General features: G+C 39.7%; 1 protein-coding gene across 6 annotated transcripts in view; it reads right to left on the bottom strand.

Moving 5' to 3' along the window:
- Positions 1 to 11320, bottom strand: part of MTPAP (mitochondrial poly(A) polymerase) — a 30409-nt gene extending 19089 nt beyond the window's left edge. For 2 of the 6 annotated variants that reach the window (XR_015139520.1, XM_086333915.1), the window contains exons 1-4: positions 11147 to 11320; positions 6240 to 6412; positions 5486 to 5719; positions 3296 to 3520 (exon numbers count right to left, since the gene is read on the bottom strand). Coding sequence is in view for 5 of the 6 variants with exons in the window: in XM_086333915.1 (XP_086190041.1) it covers positions 3296 to 3520; positions 5486 to 5719; positions 6240 to 6412; positions 11147 to 11300 (786 nt within the window). In the remaining variant the exon portion in view is untranslated. Of the gene's footprint in view, positions 1 to 3295; positions 3525 to 5485; positions 5720 to 6239; positions 6413 to 6994; positions 7105 to 8331; positions 8425 to 11146 lie in introns of those variants that run through there. The other 4 variants (XM_086333919.1, XM_086333917.1, XM_086333918.1 and 1 more) reach the window with 4 other exon arrangements.
- Positions 11321 to 16829: the final 5509 nt, after the last annotated feature.

Below are 16829 nucleotides of genomic sequence, written 5' to 3'. Positions count from 1 at the left end.
ACTGATCCGTTTCACTGTGATGTGTTTTATATTCCTTGGCCAGTTTTGACTCTGTAATTACACACCAAGCAGATAGGCACTGTGTGGGATGAGAAAACGAACATACGCGGTCCCTGTTCTGCCCACGCTTATGATACAGTGAGAGACACAGATCAACCACTAACTAAATGTAACCCAGGAGGAATCTAGAGACAGAAAGATGAGCAAGACACTGCAAAAAAGGAGTGATTAATTTTGACTGGAGCAAAAAAAAAATCAAGTATGGTTTTAAGAAGGTGGAATCAGAACTAGGACTTGCAAGCTGCTTAGGAATGGCAGTCAGGAATGGAAGGAAACAGCACTCCTCAATGAAGAGACATAACAATTGTTTCGTTGTTATCCACATCATAAAAGTGCCTTACAATTAGGTAATTAAGTGATATAACTGAAAAACTGGTGTGTGAAGATACAGAATGAGAAATTATCACTAAAATGAATTATGAAACAGATCATTTCAATTCTCTGTTAAAAAGAACAATTCTAAGTTTGTGGATGATCCAATCTGTGTTTTAAGGTAACTTCAGCAGAACCTGAGGGCTAGAATACCAAGGCATAATGCAAGGAATACGTGGAAAGCAAGATGTTGTTATAATCATTTAACTGAGAAGTTTTAAGGGACCCTGTGACTGCAGCTTTGAGGATGTAAATGAAGAGGCAGGCCTAAAAGATTAGCTTTAGATTTCTTTGCTTAGGTGACAGCAAATATCAGGAAAGCTAAAATGCCACTAATTAACATGTGACATGTAAATAACTTTCATAAAACCTTAAGAATATTAACAAGGAGATTAAGATAAACTTTTGTTTTCAAAATGTTAAGTTTGACGTTTCAACTAGACAGTCACACAGAGATTATTAGTTTGAAATACATAAGAAAGAAAAGTCATAGAAACCTAAGATTGTACAAAAATGCAGAAGTTTTTCCAAATCAAAGTTGTAATTAAATTAAAGCCCCTCTTATACTGTTTGGGATGATACCAGACACACTGATTAACTTTACTCTGTCAGACATGCATGTTAATAAACTATAAATGGGATATAAAATCTCTAAACTGTAAATGGAAAGAAGGTAAGGGATGAAAGGGCAGAATAAAGAAAGAATTCAACAGGAGGAAGAAAGGAAGGAAAAGCAAAGGAAAAGCATAGAAAATAGGAAATAAAAAATTAAACAGTAGAAATAAAATCAAATTTTACCAGTAATAATAAATAAAAAGACTCAAAGATTGGACTAAAAGCATAAAATTCAGTGATTTGCTATTTATATCCAAAATATAACAACTTATGTTACGTTGCTGAGAGAAATATCAACAGTCTCAGAAAGAGCCTCTTGATGAGGATGAAAGACTGAAAAAGCTGACTTAAAACTCAACATACAGAAAACTAAGATCATGGCATCCTGTCCCATCACTTGATGGCAAATAGATGGGGAAAAAGTGGCAACAGTGATGGATTTTCTTTTCTCAGGCTCCAAAATCACTGCAGAGTATGACTGCAGCCATGAAATTAAAACATGCTTGCTCCTTGGAAGGAAAGCTATGACAAACCTAGATAGCATATTAAAAGCAGAGATACCACTTTGCTGACAAAGGTCCATCCAGTCAAAGCTATGGTTTTTCCAGTAGTCATGTATGGATGTGAGAGTTGGACCATAAAGAAGACAGCACCAAAGAACTGATGCTTCTGAACTGTGGTGTTGGAGAAGACTCTTGAGAGTCCCCTGGACACTAAGATCATCAAATCAGTCAATCCTAAAGGAAATCAACTCTGAAAATTCATTAGAAGGACTAACGCTGAAGTTGAAGCTCCAATACTGTGGCCATCTGATGCGAAGAGCTTCAGTTTAGTTGCTCAGTTGTGTCTGAATCTTTTCGACCCCGTGGACTGCAGCACGCCAGGCCTTCCTGTCCGTCACCAACTCCCAGAGTTTACTCAAACTCATGTTCATTGAGTCAGTGATGCCATCCAACCATCTCATCCTCTGCAGTTCCCTTCTCCTCCCTCATTCAATCTTTCCCAGCATCAGGGTCTTTTCAGATGAGTCAGTTCTTCACATAAGGTGGCTGAAGTACTAGAGCTTCAGCTTCAGCATCAGTCCTTCCAATGAATATTCAGGACTGATTTCCTTTAGGATGGACTGGTTGGATCTCCTTGCAGTCCAAGGGACTCTCAAGAGTCTTCTCCAACACCACAGTTCAAAAGCATCAGTTCTTTGATGCTCAGCTTTCTTTATAGTCCAACTCTCACATCCATACATGACTACTGGAAAAACCATAGCTTCTCATTGGAAAAGACCCTGATGCTGCGAAAGATTGAGAGCAGGAGAAGGGGCAACAGAGAATGAGATGGTTGGATGGCATCACTGACTCAATGGACATGAGTGTGAGCAAGCTCCAGGAGACAGTGAAGGACAGGGAAGCCTGGCATAATGCAGTCCACTGGGTCTCAAAGAGTCAGATATGACTTAGCAACTGAACAAAAATGTGAAAGCTGAAAATAGTGATACAGAAGGTTTCTGAGACAGATAACAAGGGGCCATCTTAATAAACAAAAAAGAATTCAAAGAAAAGGCATTTACAGAGATGATGGACATAACAATGATAAATGAACAACCCGATAAAAAGGTAACGAGTCGCCAGTCCAGGTTCAATGCACAATACTGGATGCTTGAGGCTGGTGCACTGGGACGACCCAGAGGGATGGTATGGGGAGGGAGGAGGGAGGAGGGTTCAGGATGGGGAACACATGTATACCTGTGGCGGATTCATTTCGTTATTTGGCAAAACCAATACAATATTGTAAAGTTTAAAAATAAAATAAAAAATAAATAATCATACACTTAAATGTAGCTAACATAGTCTTTGAATACAATAAAAATCAGAAGAATTCTGAGAAATGAATAAAAGCAAATAACATGAGATGTAAAAAGTATTTCAGTAACTAGGTTATGCAGATAAAACGATTAGTTAATATACACATAATCTGAAAAACACAGTAAGTAACCTTGGTCTATCCAAAAAATTTCTCAACCCCCGAAAGGAACAAACATTTTATTACATGTTTAAGATGTTCACAAAAAATGACCACATATTAGACTAATGCAAAGATGTTACAATTCCAAAGAAGCAGTATCAAATAGACTTTACTCTGTAACCACACTGCCTCTTAAGCTTAGAAATCAAGTTATAATTTTATTAAGTCCAAAGATTTCCTTTATTTCTTCTAATAATTTTAACTTTGTGATTTAAAGAAATGCAGTTACCTTTTGAGCAGTAAATTTTCCAATTTCATCTAGATCCAAAAACATGTCCAAATCACATCCTAGTTTCCCAAAACTATTCACCGAGGAGCCAAAGGGTCTGACTGCACAGTCTGGAAAGTATGCAGCCGCTACATCTTCAATGAGAGAGCAGGTGAGATATCGAAGCCTGGTGTTCTCCTCTGTGAGCTGGAATTCCCTCAAGAGAGTGTTCAGCTGGTCATCTACCTAGCTGGCCAAAACAAAACAACAAAACACAGAAAATGTTCAGGTCATGTTGCATAATGGTCATATTATTTCAGATATTTGATGGCTTAGGAGACTGACTTTAAAAATACACAATCTTTTTACATTGAGCCTTATTACAAATGCCCTTTAAAAAGTACTGAGGAATGAGGAAGGATACCAGCAAAATAAAAATTGGCTAGAATTAAAACTACGACTTTTCTTAGGCACTGAGTATAAAGTATTGTTTAAGGAAAATGAAAACAGTAAAGTGCTCTAGTAGAGGAGGTAGAAACCACCACAAAGCTGGACATTTAAAGGGAGTTGCAGGGGAGAGGAGAGCCAATGTTCAAGGCAAGAAACACTAGAAAGCAGCAAAGTTTCAGGAATGAAGGCCCACGATCCCCTAGTTTCTTAGAACAACAGTCCTGGATGTTTCCTAGGAAACTGGTGCTAAAATGATCATACCATGAAGGTGCATGCTGCTGCTGCTGCTAAGTCGCTTCAGTCGTGTTCGACTCTGCGACCCCATAGACGGCAGCCCACCAGGCTCCCCGGTCCCTGGGATTCTCCAGGCAAGAACGCTGGAGTGGGTTGCCATTTCCTTCTCCAGTGCATGAAAGAGAAAAGTGAAAGTGAAGTCGCTCAGTCGTGTCCGACTCTTAGTGACCCCATGGACTACAGCCCACCAGGCTCCTCCGTCCATGGATTTTCCAGGCAAGAGTACTGGAGTGGGGTGCCATTGCCTTCTCCGATGAAGGTGCATGCTGAAGCTTAAATATTCATATTTAAAATAAAAACCACAGCCTTAAAGGCCCACAAAGTAGAGGAAATATAAAAGGTTAGAAGTTTTAAAAACTAGAAAAATCAATACCCCCAAAAATATATTTTGATAAATAAAACCATAAAGAGGTTCTTGAAAAGAACTAGCTAAATCTTTGACAAGTCTGTAAGAAAAACCAAAACTAATATAAACATCATGGTATCCGGTCCCATAGCTTCATGGCAAATAAAAGGGTAAACAATGGAAACAGTGACAGACTTTATTTTCTTGGGCTCCAAAATGACTGCAGATGGTGACTGCAGCCATGAAATTAAAAGACACTTTCTTCTTGGAAAAAAGGCTCTGACCAACCTAGACAGCATATTAAAAAGCAGAGACATTATTTGGCCAACAAAGGTCCGTATAGTTACAGCTACGGTTTTTCCAGTAGTCATGTACAGATATGAGAGTTGGACCATAAAGAAGGCTAACGGCCACAGAATTGATGCTTTCAAACTGTGGTGCTGGAGAAGACTCTTGAAAGTCCCTTGGACAGTAAGGAGATCAAACCAGTCAATCCTAAAGGAAATCAGTCCTGAATGTTCATCAGAAGGACTGAGGCTGAAGCTGAAGCACCAATACTTTAGCCACCTGATGCGAAGAGGCAACTCATTGGAAAAGACTCTGATGCTGGGAAAGACTGAAGGCAAGAGGAGAAGGGGGTGACAGAGGATGAGATGGTGGCATCACCAACTCAATGGACATGAGCTTGAGCAAACTCCGGGAGATGGTAAAGGACAGGGAAACCTGGCCTGCTGCAGTCCCCGGGGTCACAAAGAGTCAGACACAACTGAGCGACTGGCCAGCAACTGCAAACATTATCAGAGCAGGAAAAAAAGAGATAAAACCAGAAATAAGATCTTTTAGTTTACAAAAAGAATGTCATATACAATTATATGTCATGTTGACAAGAGAGAGAAAACTAGAATAATCCAAAGGCCCAAAACTTTGGAAGAATGTGATTACTTCTTATGATCACAAATGGTGCATCAGGTAAGGAGTGGGGAAGGATTGATTTTACTTTTCACTCGGTCATTATCTCTGTAATTTGAATATTTAATAATATTTGATAATAAAAACTTAAAATGTACAAAACAAGTCAAATACACATATATCAAGTTGGGGAAGTATACCTAAAAACTTACACTTTCTGCACAACAAAGTAACTGATAAAGCTTCTTGCTTGAAGGAGAAGACTGGTTACTACATTGAATGCTTGATAGTTCAGAAGTCTGGTTTAATGAATTTCTCAATTTTAAATTTAAATAACGTGACTTGAATGGAATTGCAGCCTCTGGGCCCAGGCTTGGAGTCCGGGTTATATTCTGCAACGAAGTTACACTTTCCTTCTGACAAAATTCTACAGCAGCGTAAAGACCCTAGATCAAAAACATAAGAATAGAACATATTCCTAAATACTATTAATATTTTTAAACTAAAAGTGTTTTAGTTCATATTTCCAAGCAATTATCACAACATGAAAAACGTTCATTGTTAAAATCTACAATGGTATGCACACAAGCAATGGTTTTAAACCATTATAAGCAGATTAACAAAAGGAACACTATAAAATGGTATGAGTTAAGTGAAGCTGAAAATAATGCTGACACAGAAAATTAAAAGGTAAAAAAGGACCTCCCACTGGCTCCAATGCCTAAGATAATGGAATGATTTAAAGTAGTCAAATTATGATTCGGTTATAATTCTGCTTATAATTCTGTAATACTCCTATAAGGACTTCTCATATTAAAAAAAACCTCATTAAAGAAATTTAGATAAAGAAAGCTGTAGGATATTAACAGAAAATATCACTTTACCATGTGGCAGAGGCAAGAGAGCAAAAAATAACTAAAAAAAATATACATGACTGTTCAGTCAGACCATTTCTCAAATACTTACAAAACTTTCATAGAAGAAGTGGCTGTTAATAGGTCCATGCTGGGATAAGAACTTGAGAAACTTTTTCTCATTGATTTTGTCTGGGCAGTGGATCAACACAGTCCGCTGGGCCTGCTCTCGTCTCTCGTTTTGCACCTCAGAGAATCTCTTTTTTGGAGTCCTGTCTTCAGAGCCTATGAATGAGACAAAGACATTACCAACAAACACGTAAAATTTAAAGCGTCTCTTGATAAGGATATAAAGACTGTACACTTGGCTACAGTCAACTTTATCCTAACCTCATCTTATTTCTTCTCCTCCTTTATCAAGGTGAAGTGCTCCACCATTTCCTTGTGTTTACCACTCACCTTTCCACTGTTTTGATTGACTATATTCAATGAATAGCGCTAAAAAGGGAGTGTTCCACAAAATTTTCAAAGTAAAACCACTTTTATAAATACACACATAAGAAGTCTATATAAGCTGTAACATTTCAAAGTCTAAAAGAAATACTTTCAAGCCTGAGTGCAATGAAACAAAGGTGCCAAAGTCCCTTTTATAAAATAATCTTTTTAGCAAAGTCTTCTTCTTGCTGTGCTCCCAGTCCGGTCTCAGCCCCATGGCCTGAGTTTGAGGCTCCCAGCACCTTGGCCCCTTCTCACCCACGTCTCTTCCGCCACCTCCTCCTCCTCCACACTGCGCACCTACAGTGCTCTCCACACGACACCATCACACAGTGAACTTTCACAGCCTCTCTCTCTGGCTGCAATGCCCACCTTCTCATTTTCTGTCTCACAAACTCCCATTCATCCTGCAAATTGGGCTCAGGTCTGTGACTCTTCTTGGCAGAATCGCCTCCACTCTGCAATACCTCACTTCAACATCTCTGGAAGAATGTCAGTCACAGTGTTGCATTTACTTTAACAACACAGAAGAGGACCTGTCTTCCGTCCTTAGGACAGGGATGACCTCAGTCTACTGACAGCCTTTCCACCTGGTCCCTATTTTCTTCTTTTTTTAATGGTCCAAGTTTTTCTCATCCACTTCTCCAGTTGTAATTACCACCTCAATCTTCTTGTTGCTGATATTTACTGACTCTACACTGATGTTCAACTGCTAATTGTAAAAGTAAAATCAAACTGCAAAATTTCATAGAGTAAATGTATAAATCCTCCTCCAGTTCTAACACCCAAGTATTAAGTGTGATACTTTTCCAGACAGTTTCAAGGCATATATAAACATATACATCTGTACCTCTCCAGAGATAAACATTTTTCACATAACTGAAATTCCTGAAAATGTACTGTACATTCTGTTCTGTAATACGTTTTAAAATATTTAATACACTGTCATATCTTTTCACATCAGTAGATATATATTTACCTTATTTTAAAAATAATTGCATAAGTATTCTTGGATATTTATGGTAATTTAATTAATCCTCTACGATAAATATTTAGATGGTTTATCACTATCACGAGCAACACTGCAATGTCATCAGTATACAATGTCTTTGCACTTTTATGCAAGTATTTGCCTGCAGTTGGACTACTGAGGAGGAACAGAAACTGAATTTGAGAAGGAGATCGAGAAGTTTGATGAATGATGAAGAAACATGCTTGAAAAGACAGGAGGTAAGGGGGGAAGGCAGGGTCTACAGGACTAACAGCTCTGGCCCTCAACAACAGAAGGTATGAATGATGCAGACAGAACAAAGGCATGAAAGAGGGGTCAGAAAGTTCAGGTAATGTAAGTTCATTACCTTGTAAAAAGGCTTGTCAAATGTACAAAGAACACAAAGTTGGAAGGAAAAAGTAGTAAGTGCTAATATTCTAAGACAGATTCAAATTTGCAGTGGTCGTGATAACAATCTGATAAGCAAAAACACAGAGAATACTGTCCTTCATTTAGAATCAAAAACAACATAAACACAGAAGCACATAATGGGGGTGGGGTGGGAGGAGGGGAGGGATCAGCTAGCAGTAGATGTATAAAAGAAGAACAAAAGTGTGATTTGATGAAAGTTCAATATAAGCCAAGGGACTGTATTAACTTCTGGGGTGAGAATGGGGAGAAGATAGATATAGATATAAAATCCAAGTTCAAGGGGTACCGTCACTTTTTCACTATTCACTGGTCAGGCCACATGTAGAGTACACGCTCTGCTCCAGACATTAGGGATCTGAAGGATGCTGATTAACCAGAGAGCATCTGGAAAGAAGTAATCAAAGGTCTAAAACTCTGGTAGGGAAGCACTGCAAAGAAAGTAGGGATTTACAACCTGGAACAAACCAACGAGAACGCGACAGCTGCCCTTCCACTGGGGCAGCACTTTTCAGTTTTCACAAAAACACTCTCTTCTGAATCTCATAATAACCTTTTGAGATAGACAAGGTAAGTATCATTAATGATGAAAAAACAAATCAAACATCTAACAAGCTGGGTAGCCTCCTGAAGAGCTTAGCTGCTTCTTGGTTGCCTGACACATGTCCCCTGTTCTGGTAACACACAACCCTGTCTGTGAGATTGTAGGGGGCGGCTGTCAATAGCTATCTTCCCATACATGTGCCCACGCCCCACTAGGCGGGCCAGGACTCTCAAATGATTTGAAACAGCGCCTCTTGGTCCAGTAGGTGAGGGTGGCGGGGTGGGATGGGGTGATGATCAAAAACTCTTTCTTAGGATCTTTGAAATTCAGGCAAAAGATTATTCTCCCACAGGACAAAGTTGCAAGCTACTAGTGGCCATTCCTCCCCACCTCACCATTAACAACCTGTAGAAGAAGAACCTGAGATAAGGAGGCCGCCACAAGAACAGCAGAGGAAATAACTCACTCTCATCACATCTATCCAGGTGACCTTAAAGCAGTCATGTCTCCTTCTGGAGTTTGGTTACATGGTTGGTGGATCCTCCCTTTAATTTGAGTTAGTTTCTGTCATCTGCACCCAGAGTCCTGAACAATACAAATTCTTGTTCTTAAATCAGGGTTCTTTCCATTTCTCACATGAAAGCTATGTCAAAACTAAGACCAACAGGGAAATGGGAAATTAGTAGCTTTAGCTCATTATAAATATTTTCCAGCCATCAGAGCCTCATCAAAAATGAACTGACTTTTTTATGAAATAGTGTGTTCCTTGTTATTAGAAAATGTAACTAGCAAAGCTTTGGCAATGAGTTCTCGCACTGAGTGAATAACTCAACTGGGTATTTCTCAATTTTCTTCTAATTATAAAATTACATAGAATAATCACCTTCTTCTCTTTAAAAACAGAAAAGCAATTCAAATGAGAATTTTGTTACTTGTTATGCCTCACAAGAATTTCTAAATATTTAGCCAGTTATATTACCCTAATGATACAAAATGAAACACATTTCTTAAGGAAAACACAAAAGTTCTACTAAATGAAGCCTTGGAATCAGAAGGGTTTATTCTTACCTTTGCCACTGAATAGCTGAATGAGTTTGAACCACTTACTCACCACCTGGACAAACTTGTTTCTGTATCTATAAAATGGACTAATAATTCCTTCCAAACTGAGTTCACATAGTTCTGTATCTCAAAGAGCATATGAAAATACTCTAAAATTAAGCCCCTATGCTACTGCTGCTAAGTCACTTCAGTCCTGTCCAACTCTGTGCGACCCCATAGACGGCAGCCCACCAGGCTCCCCGTCTCTGGGATTCTCCAGGCAAGAACACTGGAGTGGGTTGCCATTTCCTTCTCCAATGCATGAAAGTGAAAAGTGAAAGTGAAGTCGCTCAGTCGTGTCCGACTCTTATCGACCCCATGGACTGCAGCCTACCAGGCTCCTCTGTCCATGGGATTTTCCAGGCAAGAGTACTGGAGTGGGCTGCCATTGCCTTCTCCATAGTCATGTTAAATTATAATAGCTTCTTTGGCAGAAGTCTTACTTAAATTTTCAGTCACTTAAAGAGATTCTAACAGAAGCAGTTTCTACTACACACGACCCAAACAGCATTTCAATGAACTGTCATATTAAGCAATATTTCCCACTCACTGTCAATGAGTCTCTCAAACAGTCTGATGAGGACCGCAACCCTATCATTTATTTTAGGGAAAAACACTTTCCTGGTGTAGCATGTTTTAGAGTTGTTCCCAGAAATAATTTCATATCTTAAAATTCCAGCTCCAAGAAATGGTAAAATCAACATATTTTGTTTAACAGCGGGACTCGAGGTATAAATTAACTAAGCTGCAAACCACTCAGCACCTTGGGCCTCTGTCTACATCTCTAAAATGGAAACAATTATACATTTCCTGCTAGACTGCTTTAAGAATTATAAACAGCGTATACGCATCTCTTAGGTTTCAAGAGGGGTGGCTGGACTTCTGAACACACCAACACATAAACTTAAAACTCCTGCTGTTCCAGCCCCTGCAGGTCTGTTAACCAGGCTGATTTTGTTCAAACTGGCCAGAAGAATAAAGCAAAAGGCAGTAACTTCAGAAGCAGAGCCTCCACTGGAGGACCAGGGATCCCAGTTACTCATTCATCAAGGCATCGCTCGGCCTCCATGAGCAACTTGTGAGCATCAAAATCAGTTACGTTTGTGAGCTAGGAAGCTACCGAAAAAAGAACTGTGGAATCACTACCATTACTGGCAACAATGTTTCGCCAAACTGTCAAACACTGGCAAATTGTGTTCCTGGCCTGCAAACGAGCCTTGAACGACTTCACTGCTGGACACGGAGTCCCAGAAGGCAGAAATGTCACAAACCCCGCTACGACCACGAGCCACGACGGCGGCTCTATATTCCCCGAGCGCGGTCAGACGAGGTTGGGACACCTCTCCGATGGCCAAAGGCTCCTCGGCCGCTTCCACAGGTCAAGCGCCCGCCCGCGACTCCAGACTCTTCCTCCTGCCCTGGCCAGAGGCAGATCGCGGCTACAGCCCCGGCACCACACCTGTCTCCGCGCTCCCCGAGGACTGCTCTTCCCTCCTGAGGTCTGCGGCCACCGTTCCTGGGCAACTGAGAAGCCTGCGAAGAGGGTGCTGGACTTGGCTTCTCTGAACGCGCAGGGACAAACGGGTCAACAGCCCCACGCTGCAAGCCGCCATTGTCAAAGCGGCAGAAGCACGAACGAAGGGGCGCCGGGCTTCCGCGCATGCGCGCCGAGGCGAAAAGGATAGGAAGCCTAGAGGGTCAAACTAAGCAAAGGACGTTTCCCTTTGATAATAAGATCCGGCTTGAATAAAGATGCCTGAGCTTTCTGACATGTTTTAATATTTCCACTCTCCCGCGGTTCTCTGAAAAAAGACGCTGAAGAGAACTAGCAGGCGACTTACTCTTTTACATTGAAAATAGAACCAGAGACGGGGGCATGAGGAAGAGGCGCTGACTTGGGAATCTAAGAATATAATAAATTCGACACTTTTTCTTTCCCTGGTGGCCCAGAGGTTAAACTATTTGCCTGGAATGAGGGACACCCGGGTTCGATCCCTGGGTCGGGAATATCCCCTGGAGAAGGGAATGGCAACCCACTCTAGTACTCTTGCCTGGAGAATCCCATGGAGCGAGGAGCCTGGTAGGCTACAGTCCATGGGGTCGCAGAGTCGGACACGACTGAGCGACTTCACTTCAAGCCCTTGACGTGTGTTGACTTTTTTAATTCTTACAACAGCCCTGTGACGTAAGAACTCTTACTATGCCCATTTATTTATGGGGAAGTTAAGGCTTAGAGAAGTTAAGTAACATTCCTAAAGTTCTACAGCCAGACTGGGAAAGAAATAGAAGTAAACCTAGGTTTCACAGTAGGGTTTCCCTTCCTCCCTCCCTCTCTCGCTCCCTCCCTGTCATTTTTTGGTAAAATTTCCATTGCGATTTAATTCATATACTACAAAATACACCCCTTTGCTGTTGCTGCTAAGTCACTTCAGTCCTGTCCGACTCTGTGCGACCCCATAGACGGCAGCCCACCGGGCTCCCCCGTCCCTGGGATTCTCCAGGCAAGAACACTGGAGTGGGTTGCCATTTCCTTCTCCAATGCAGGAAAGTGAAAAGTGAAAGTGAAGTCGTTCAGTCGTGTCTGACCCTCAGCGATCCCATGGACTGCAGCCTACCAGGCTCCTCCACCCATGGGATTTTCCAGGCAAGAGTACTGGAGTGGGGTGCCATTGCTACACCCCTTTAGGTGCATCATTCAGTGATTTTTAGTATATTCACGAAAATGGACACCAATCACCGTTATTTTTAGAAACACTTTCATTACCTCCAAAAGAAACCTTGTGCCCCTGTCAGCTACCACCCCTAACCACCACACTCCCCCCAGCACTAAATAACCACTTATCTACTCTGTGTGTCTATGGAACTGCCTTTCTGGACATTTCATATACATGGAATCATATGAGATTTTTTTTTTTTTTGGTCACTAGCTTCTTTCACAGGATATGATCATTTCAAGGTTGACCCACGTTGTAGCATCTATCTCACCTTATTTCTTTCTGTGGCAGAATAATATTCCATTGTGTGACTATGCCACAAGTGGGTATCCAGTCATCACTTCATGGGCCTTTGGGTTGTCTCCACCTTTTTGTTACTATAAATAATGCTGCTATGAATTTTCATGTATAAGTTTTTGTGTGAGCATGTGTTTTCACTTCTCTTGGATACATACCTAGGAGTGGAATTGGTGGGTCATGTGTTTAACTTTTTGAGGAACTGTAGGCTATTTTCCATAGCTGCTGAATCATATTCATTCTCACGACTAGTTTATGAGTGTTCCAGTTTCTCTACATTCTTGTCAATACTCCTTATTATCTGTTTTATTTATTTATTCCATTATATTTTTGTTCAATAGAATTCTAATTATAAAAAGTTTTTAGACTAAGTATGTCCACACATTAATTTAGCCATTTAAAAATTAAATGTAGAATTCTTGAAGGATAGTGTTTTATTTTTTAAACTGTGTGGTGGGGCTATAATTGTTCATTGGATCAGAATTCTTCTTACCATACACATGTTTATAAATGTTATTTTGTATCTACTCAATATTTAATACAAAGTTACATTCATGTCATTGAGTATTTTCTTGTTAATGACTGCTCTTTTGGAAAGTCCAGTGCATATACATTTTGGTCAATAAGTTGGTGATTCTGGTTAGCTGAGGTCAGTTCATTCAGGCTTCTCTATGTCTATCAATAATTTACCCACACATTGCTAAGTAATAGGTAGATGGGGGAGGGAAGGAATGGGAGGTTGGGACTGACAGATGCAAACTATTATATATAGAATGGATAAACAACAAGGTCCCATTGTATGGTACAGGGAACCATATTCAATTCCTGTGGTTATTATAGTGGAAAAGAGTATGAAAAAAGAATATATATATATATATATATATATATAAACTGAATCATTTTTGCTGAAATTGAAAACCAGCAGAAATTAACACAACATTATAACTCAATTATATGTCAATTAAAAAATGTTGTTCCCATAGATTCTCTCAAACATGGGTAAAAAGAGCCAAACTTTGAGGTATTATGAATATTTGTTATAGATGGCAGCCTTAATTTATTGACTTACAGAGTTTAGCTTCTATTGTGGATTGAATCGTGCCCGTCTAAAGTTATCCTAACCCCCAGGAACTCAGAATGTGACCTTATTTAGAGATAGGGTTATTATAGATGTAATCAGTTAAGATAAGTTCATAGTGAAGCAGGGGCAGGGGGTATAACTGGTGTCCTTATAAGAAGGCAGCCAGATGAAGCCAGACACACAGAAGAATGACAAGTGATGACAAGGTGGAGACTGGAGAGATGTAGCCAAAAGATGGCTGGCAAGCCACAAAATTCTCCTACAGGCTTCAGAGGGAACACAACCTTGCTAACACCTTGACTTTGGATTTCTGTCCTTCAAAATGGTGAGACAATACATTTCTTTTATTTTAAGCCACCTAAATGGTGCTATCTGATGAGGAGGGAAATTAGGCGCTGAGTGGCATAGAAATGAGAGACTTTTAGCATTTAGCATTTTTAAAATTAATTCCTGAGTTTGGTTGCCTCGGGTCTTAGTTGTGCCGTGTGGGATCTCCGTTGCATCATGAGACTCTTCTGTTAATAGAGTACCTACTCTTAGTTGCTTTGAGACGTGTGGGATCTTAGTTCCCCGACCAGGGATTGAACCTGCATCCCCTGCATTGCAAAGTGGATTCTTAACCACTGGACTACCAAGGAAGTCCCAGCATTTAGTATTTTTTTTTTTAAACAAACAGGTATTATTTTTATCACTAAAAAGAAAAAGGAATCCTTTGCAGATGGAAAGCCAATAGAAAATGAGTAAGGAAATTCTTAAATTGTGTCTACATTTCATATGCCACACAATGCTTTTTACATGTTAAGCTTGTCTTTGATAAAATGTGAAAGTGTGTGATTTAAGCCTCCAGAGGGCATATATTCAGTGGTGCTCATGTAATTATTAACTCCACACTCTCACTCTAACAAGTATTCCAATTCAGAGGATAAATTATCTGGCTACCTTACTAATGGCCTTTCAGTTCGTGGTTTCCTGTTCAAGTCATCAAGAAGGATTTTCATGTTCAAAGCTGAGTATGTCGACTAAGAACAGCTCAGCAAGCAGAAGTGCAAAAGGAAGCTTTACTAGCAGAGAAAAGCAAACTTACAACCACTGGGATTTTGAAAGGCATGAGCTATCACAGTCTTAGAATTTCTGAGAAATTATGTTTTTTATCTATAAAATCATGAAAATGTCCATTCTCTACAATATTTATATTTTTGCTGCTGTAGAAAAATAACTATTTTCCTCACTGCTGCTGCTGCTGCTAAGTTGTGTGCTAAATTACAGTCAGCCTTCTATGTCCATGGGTTCCACATCTGCAGATTCAGCCAACCTCAGAAGGAAAACATTCGAAAAATAAAATTCCTGAAAATTCTAAAAAACCAAACTTGAATTTTCCCCACGAAGACAACTATATAACATTTGCTTTGTATTAGGTATTATAAGAAATCTACAGATGATTTAAAGCACAGTTGACTTGAACAACACGGGTTTAAGCTGCATGAATCTACCTACATGTAAATTTTTTTCAATAACTATATTGGAACATTTTCTGAAGATTTGTGACAATTTCAAAAAACTTACAGATGAAATTCATAGCCTGGCCTGGAAATATATATAACAAAAAAGGTTATGCTATGAATGCATAAAATATATTCAGATATTAGTGTATTGGTTTCCCAGGTGGCACAGCGATAAAGACTCTGCCTGTCAATGAAGGAGAAGCCAAAGATGCATGTTTGATCTCTGGGCCAGGAAGATTCCCTGAAGAAGGAATGGCAACCCACTCTAGTATTCTTGCCTGTAAAATCTCATGGATAGGAGAGCCTGGCGGGGTACAGTCCATGGGGTTGCAAAGAGTAGGACACGACTGAGTAACTGAGCACTCATTCACAGTGTTTCCTTATGTAGGCATAAGGTGAATGATATTTACTATAAAATTAATAATGGGTTACTTTCCTTGTTGTTTTACAGCTTTGCTTTCAAAGAATTTCATTACTGTATGGTATCCCTCTCGTAATCGGAGAAGCTGTGTATCAGCTATCATCATAGGTAAGTGGTTTTTTAAAAAATGTAGCAATGCTTCCAATACAGTATTATGAATATGACTAACACTCTATGCCATAAAATTTTATAATGATTCATTCATTTGTGTACATTAATTGTGGAGCAATCTTATCCATGACATGAGGCAACCATAAAGTTATCAATGCATGATTTGTTATAACTATAAATAAACAAATTTCCTTTTCACATTATCTTTTCATTTGTGACGGCTAGTGTTAGTAATATGTATGACATCTACCGTGTTTTGTACCATCTAAGACAATATTGACATAGGTACTGACACAATGACTCATAAACAGATGATGTATGGATAAATATAATACATTACCTGTATTTTCCTTATGATTTCCTTAATAACATTTTCTTTTCTCTAGCTTGTTTTATTGTAAGAATACACTATATAAGGGTGGAAGAGGATGAGATGGTTAAATAGCATCGCCAACTCAATAGACATGAACTTGAGCAACCTCTAGGAGACAATAGAGGACAGGGAAGCCTGGCATGCTACAATCTACAAGGTCGCAAAAAGTCAGACACGATTTAGTGACTGAACAACAACATACAGTATAATATATAAAACATACAAAATATGTGTTAATTGACTGTCTATTCTATTGGTAAAGCTTCTGGTCAACAGAATGCTTTAGTAGTAAAGTTTTGGAGGAGTTTGAAGTTATCTGTGGATTTCCCACTGCATGGGAGTCAGCACCCCAACCCCCTACATATGGGAAGATTTGTGTATGTTATATGCAAATACTACGCCACTTTATATAACAGACTTGAGCATCTGTGAATTTTGGAATCTGCAGGGATCCTGGAACCAATGCCCCAAGGATACTGAGAGAGGTTGTAGTTTACTTTCCCTCTCAAATCATGTTTGAGTAAAATCAGCAATCCACGATTCTCATCCCCATTTGCCAAAGATTCCTGCCCTCCCATCTGTGAGGCCTAGGGGTGACACTGGAGACTGGAGCTGTCCTTTGTTAAATTCTTCAGTGTTCCAT

This window comes from Bos grunniens, chromosome 13, assembly GCF_055505025.1.
Source record: "Bos grunniens cultivar Pamir isolate PY7600 chromosome 13, Bosgru_T2T1.0, whole genome shotgun sequence".
Taxonomy (NCBI): Eukaryota; Metazoa; Chordata; class Mammalia; order Artiodactyla; family Bovidae; genus Bos; species Bos grunniens.
The sequence above is the reverse complement of the archived record's forward strand: the minus strand, read 5'-3'. Positions and strand labels throughout refer to the sequence as shown.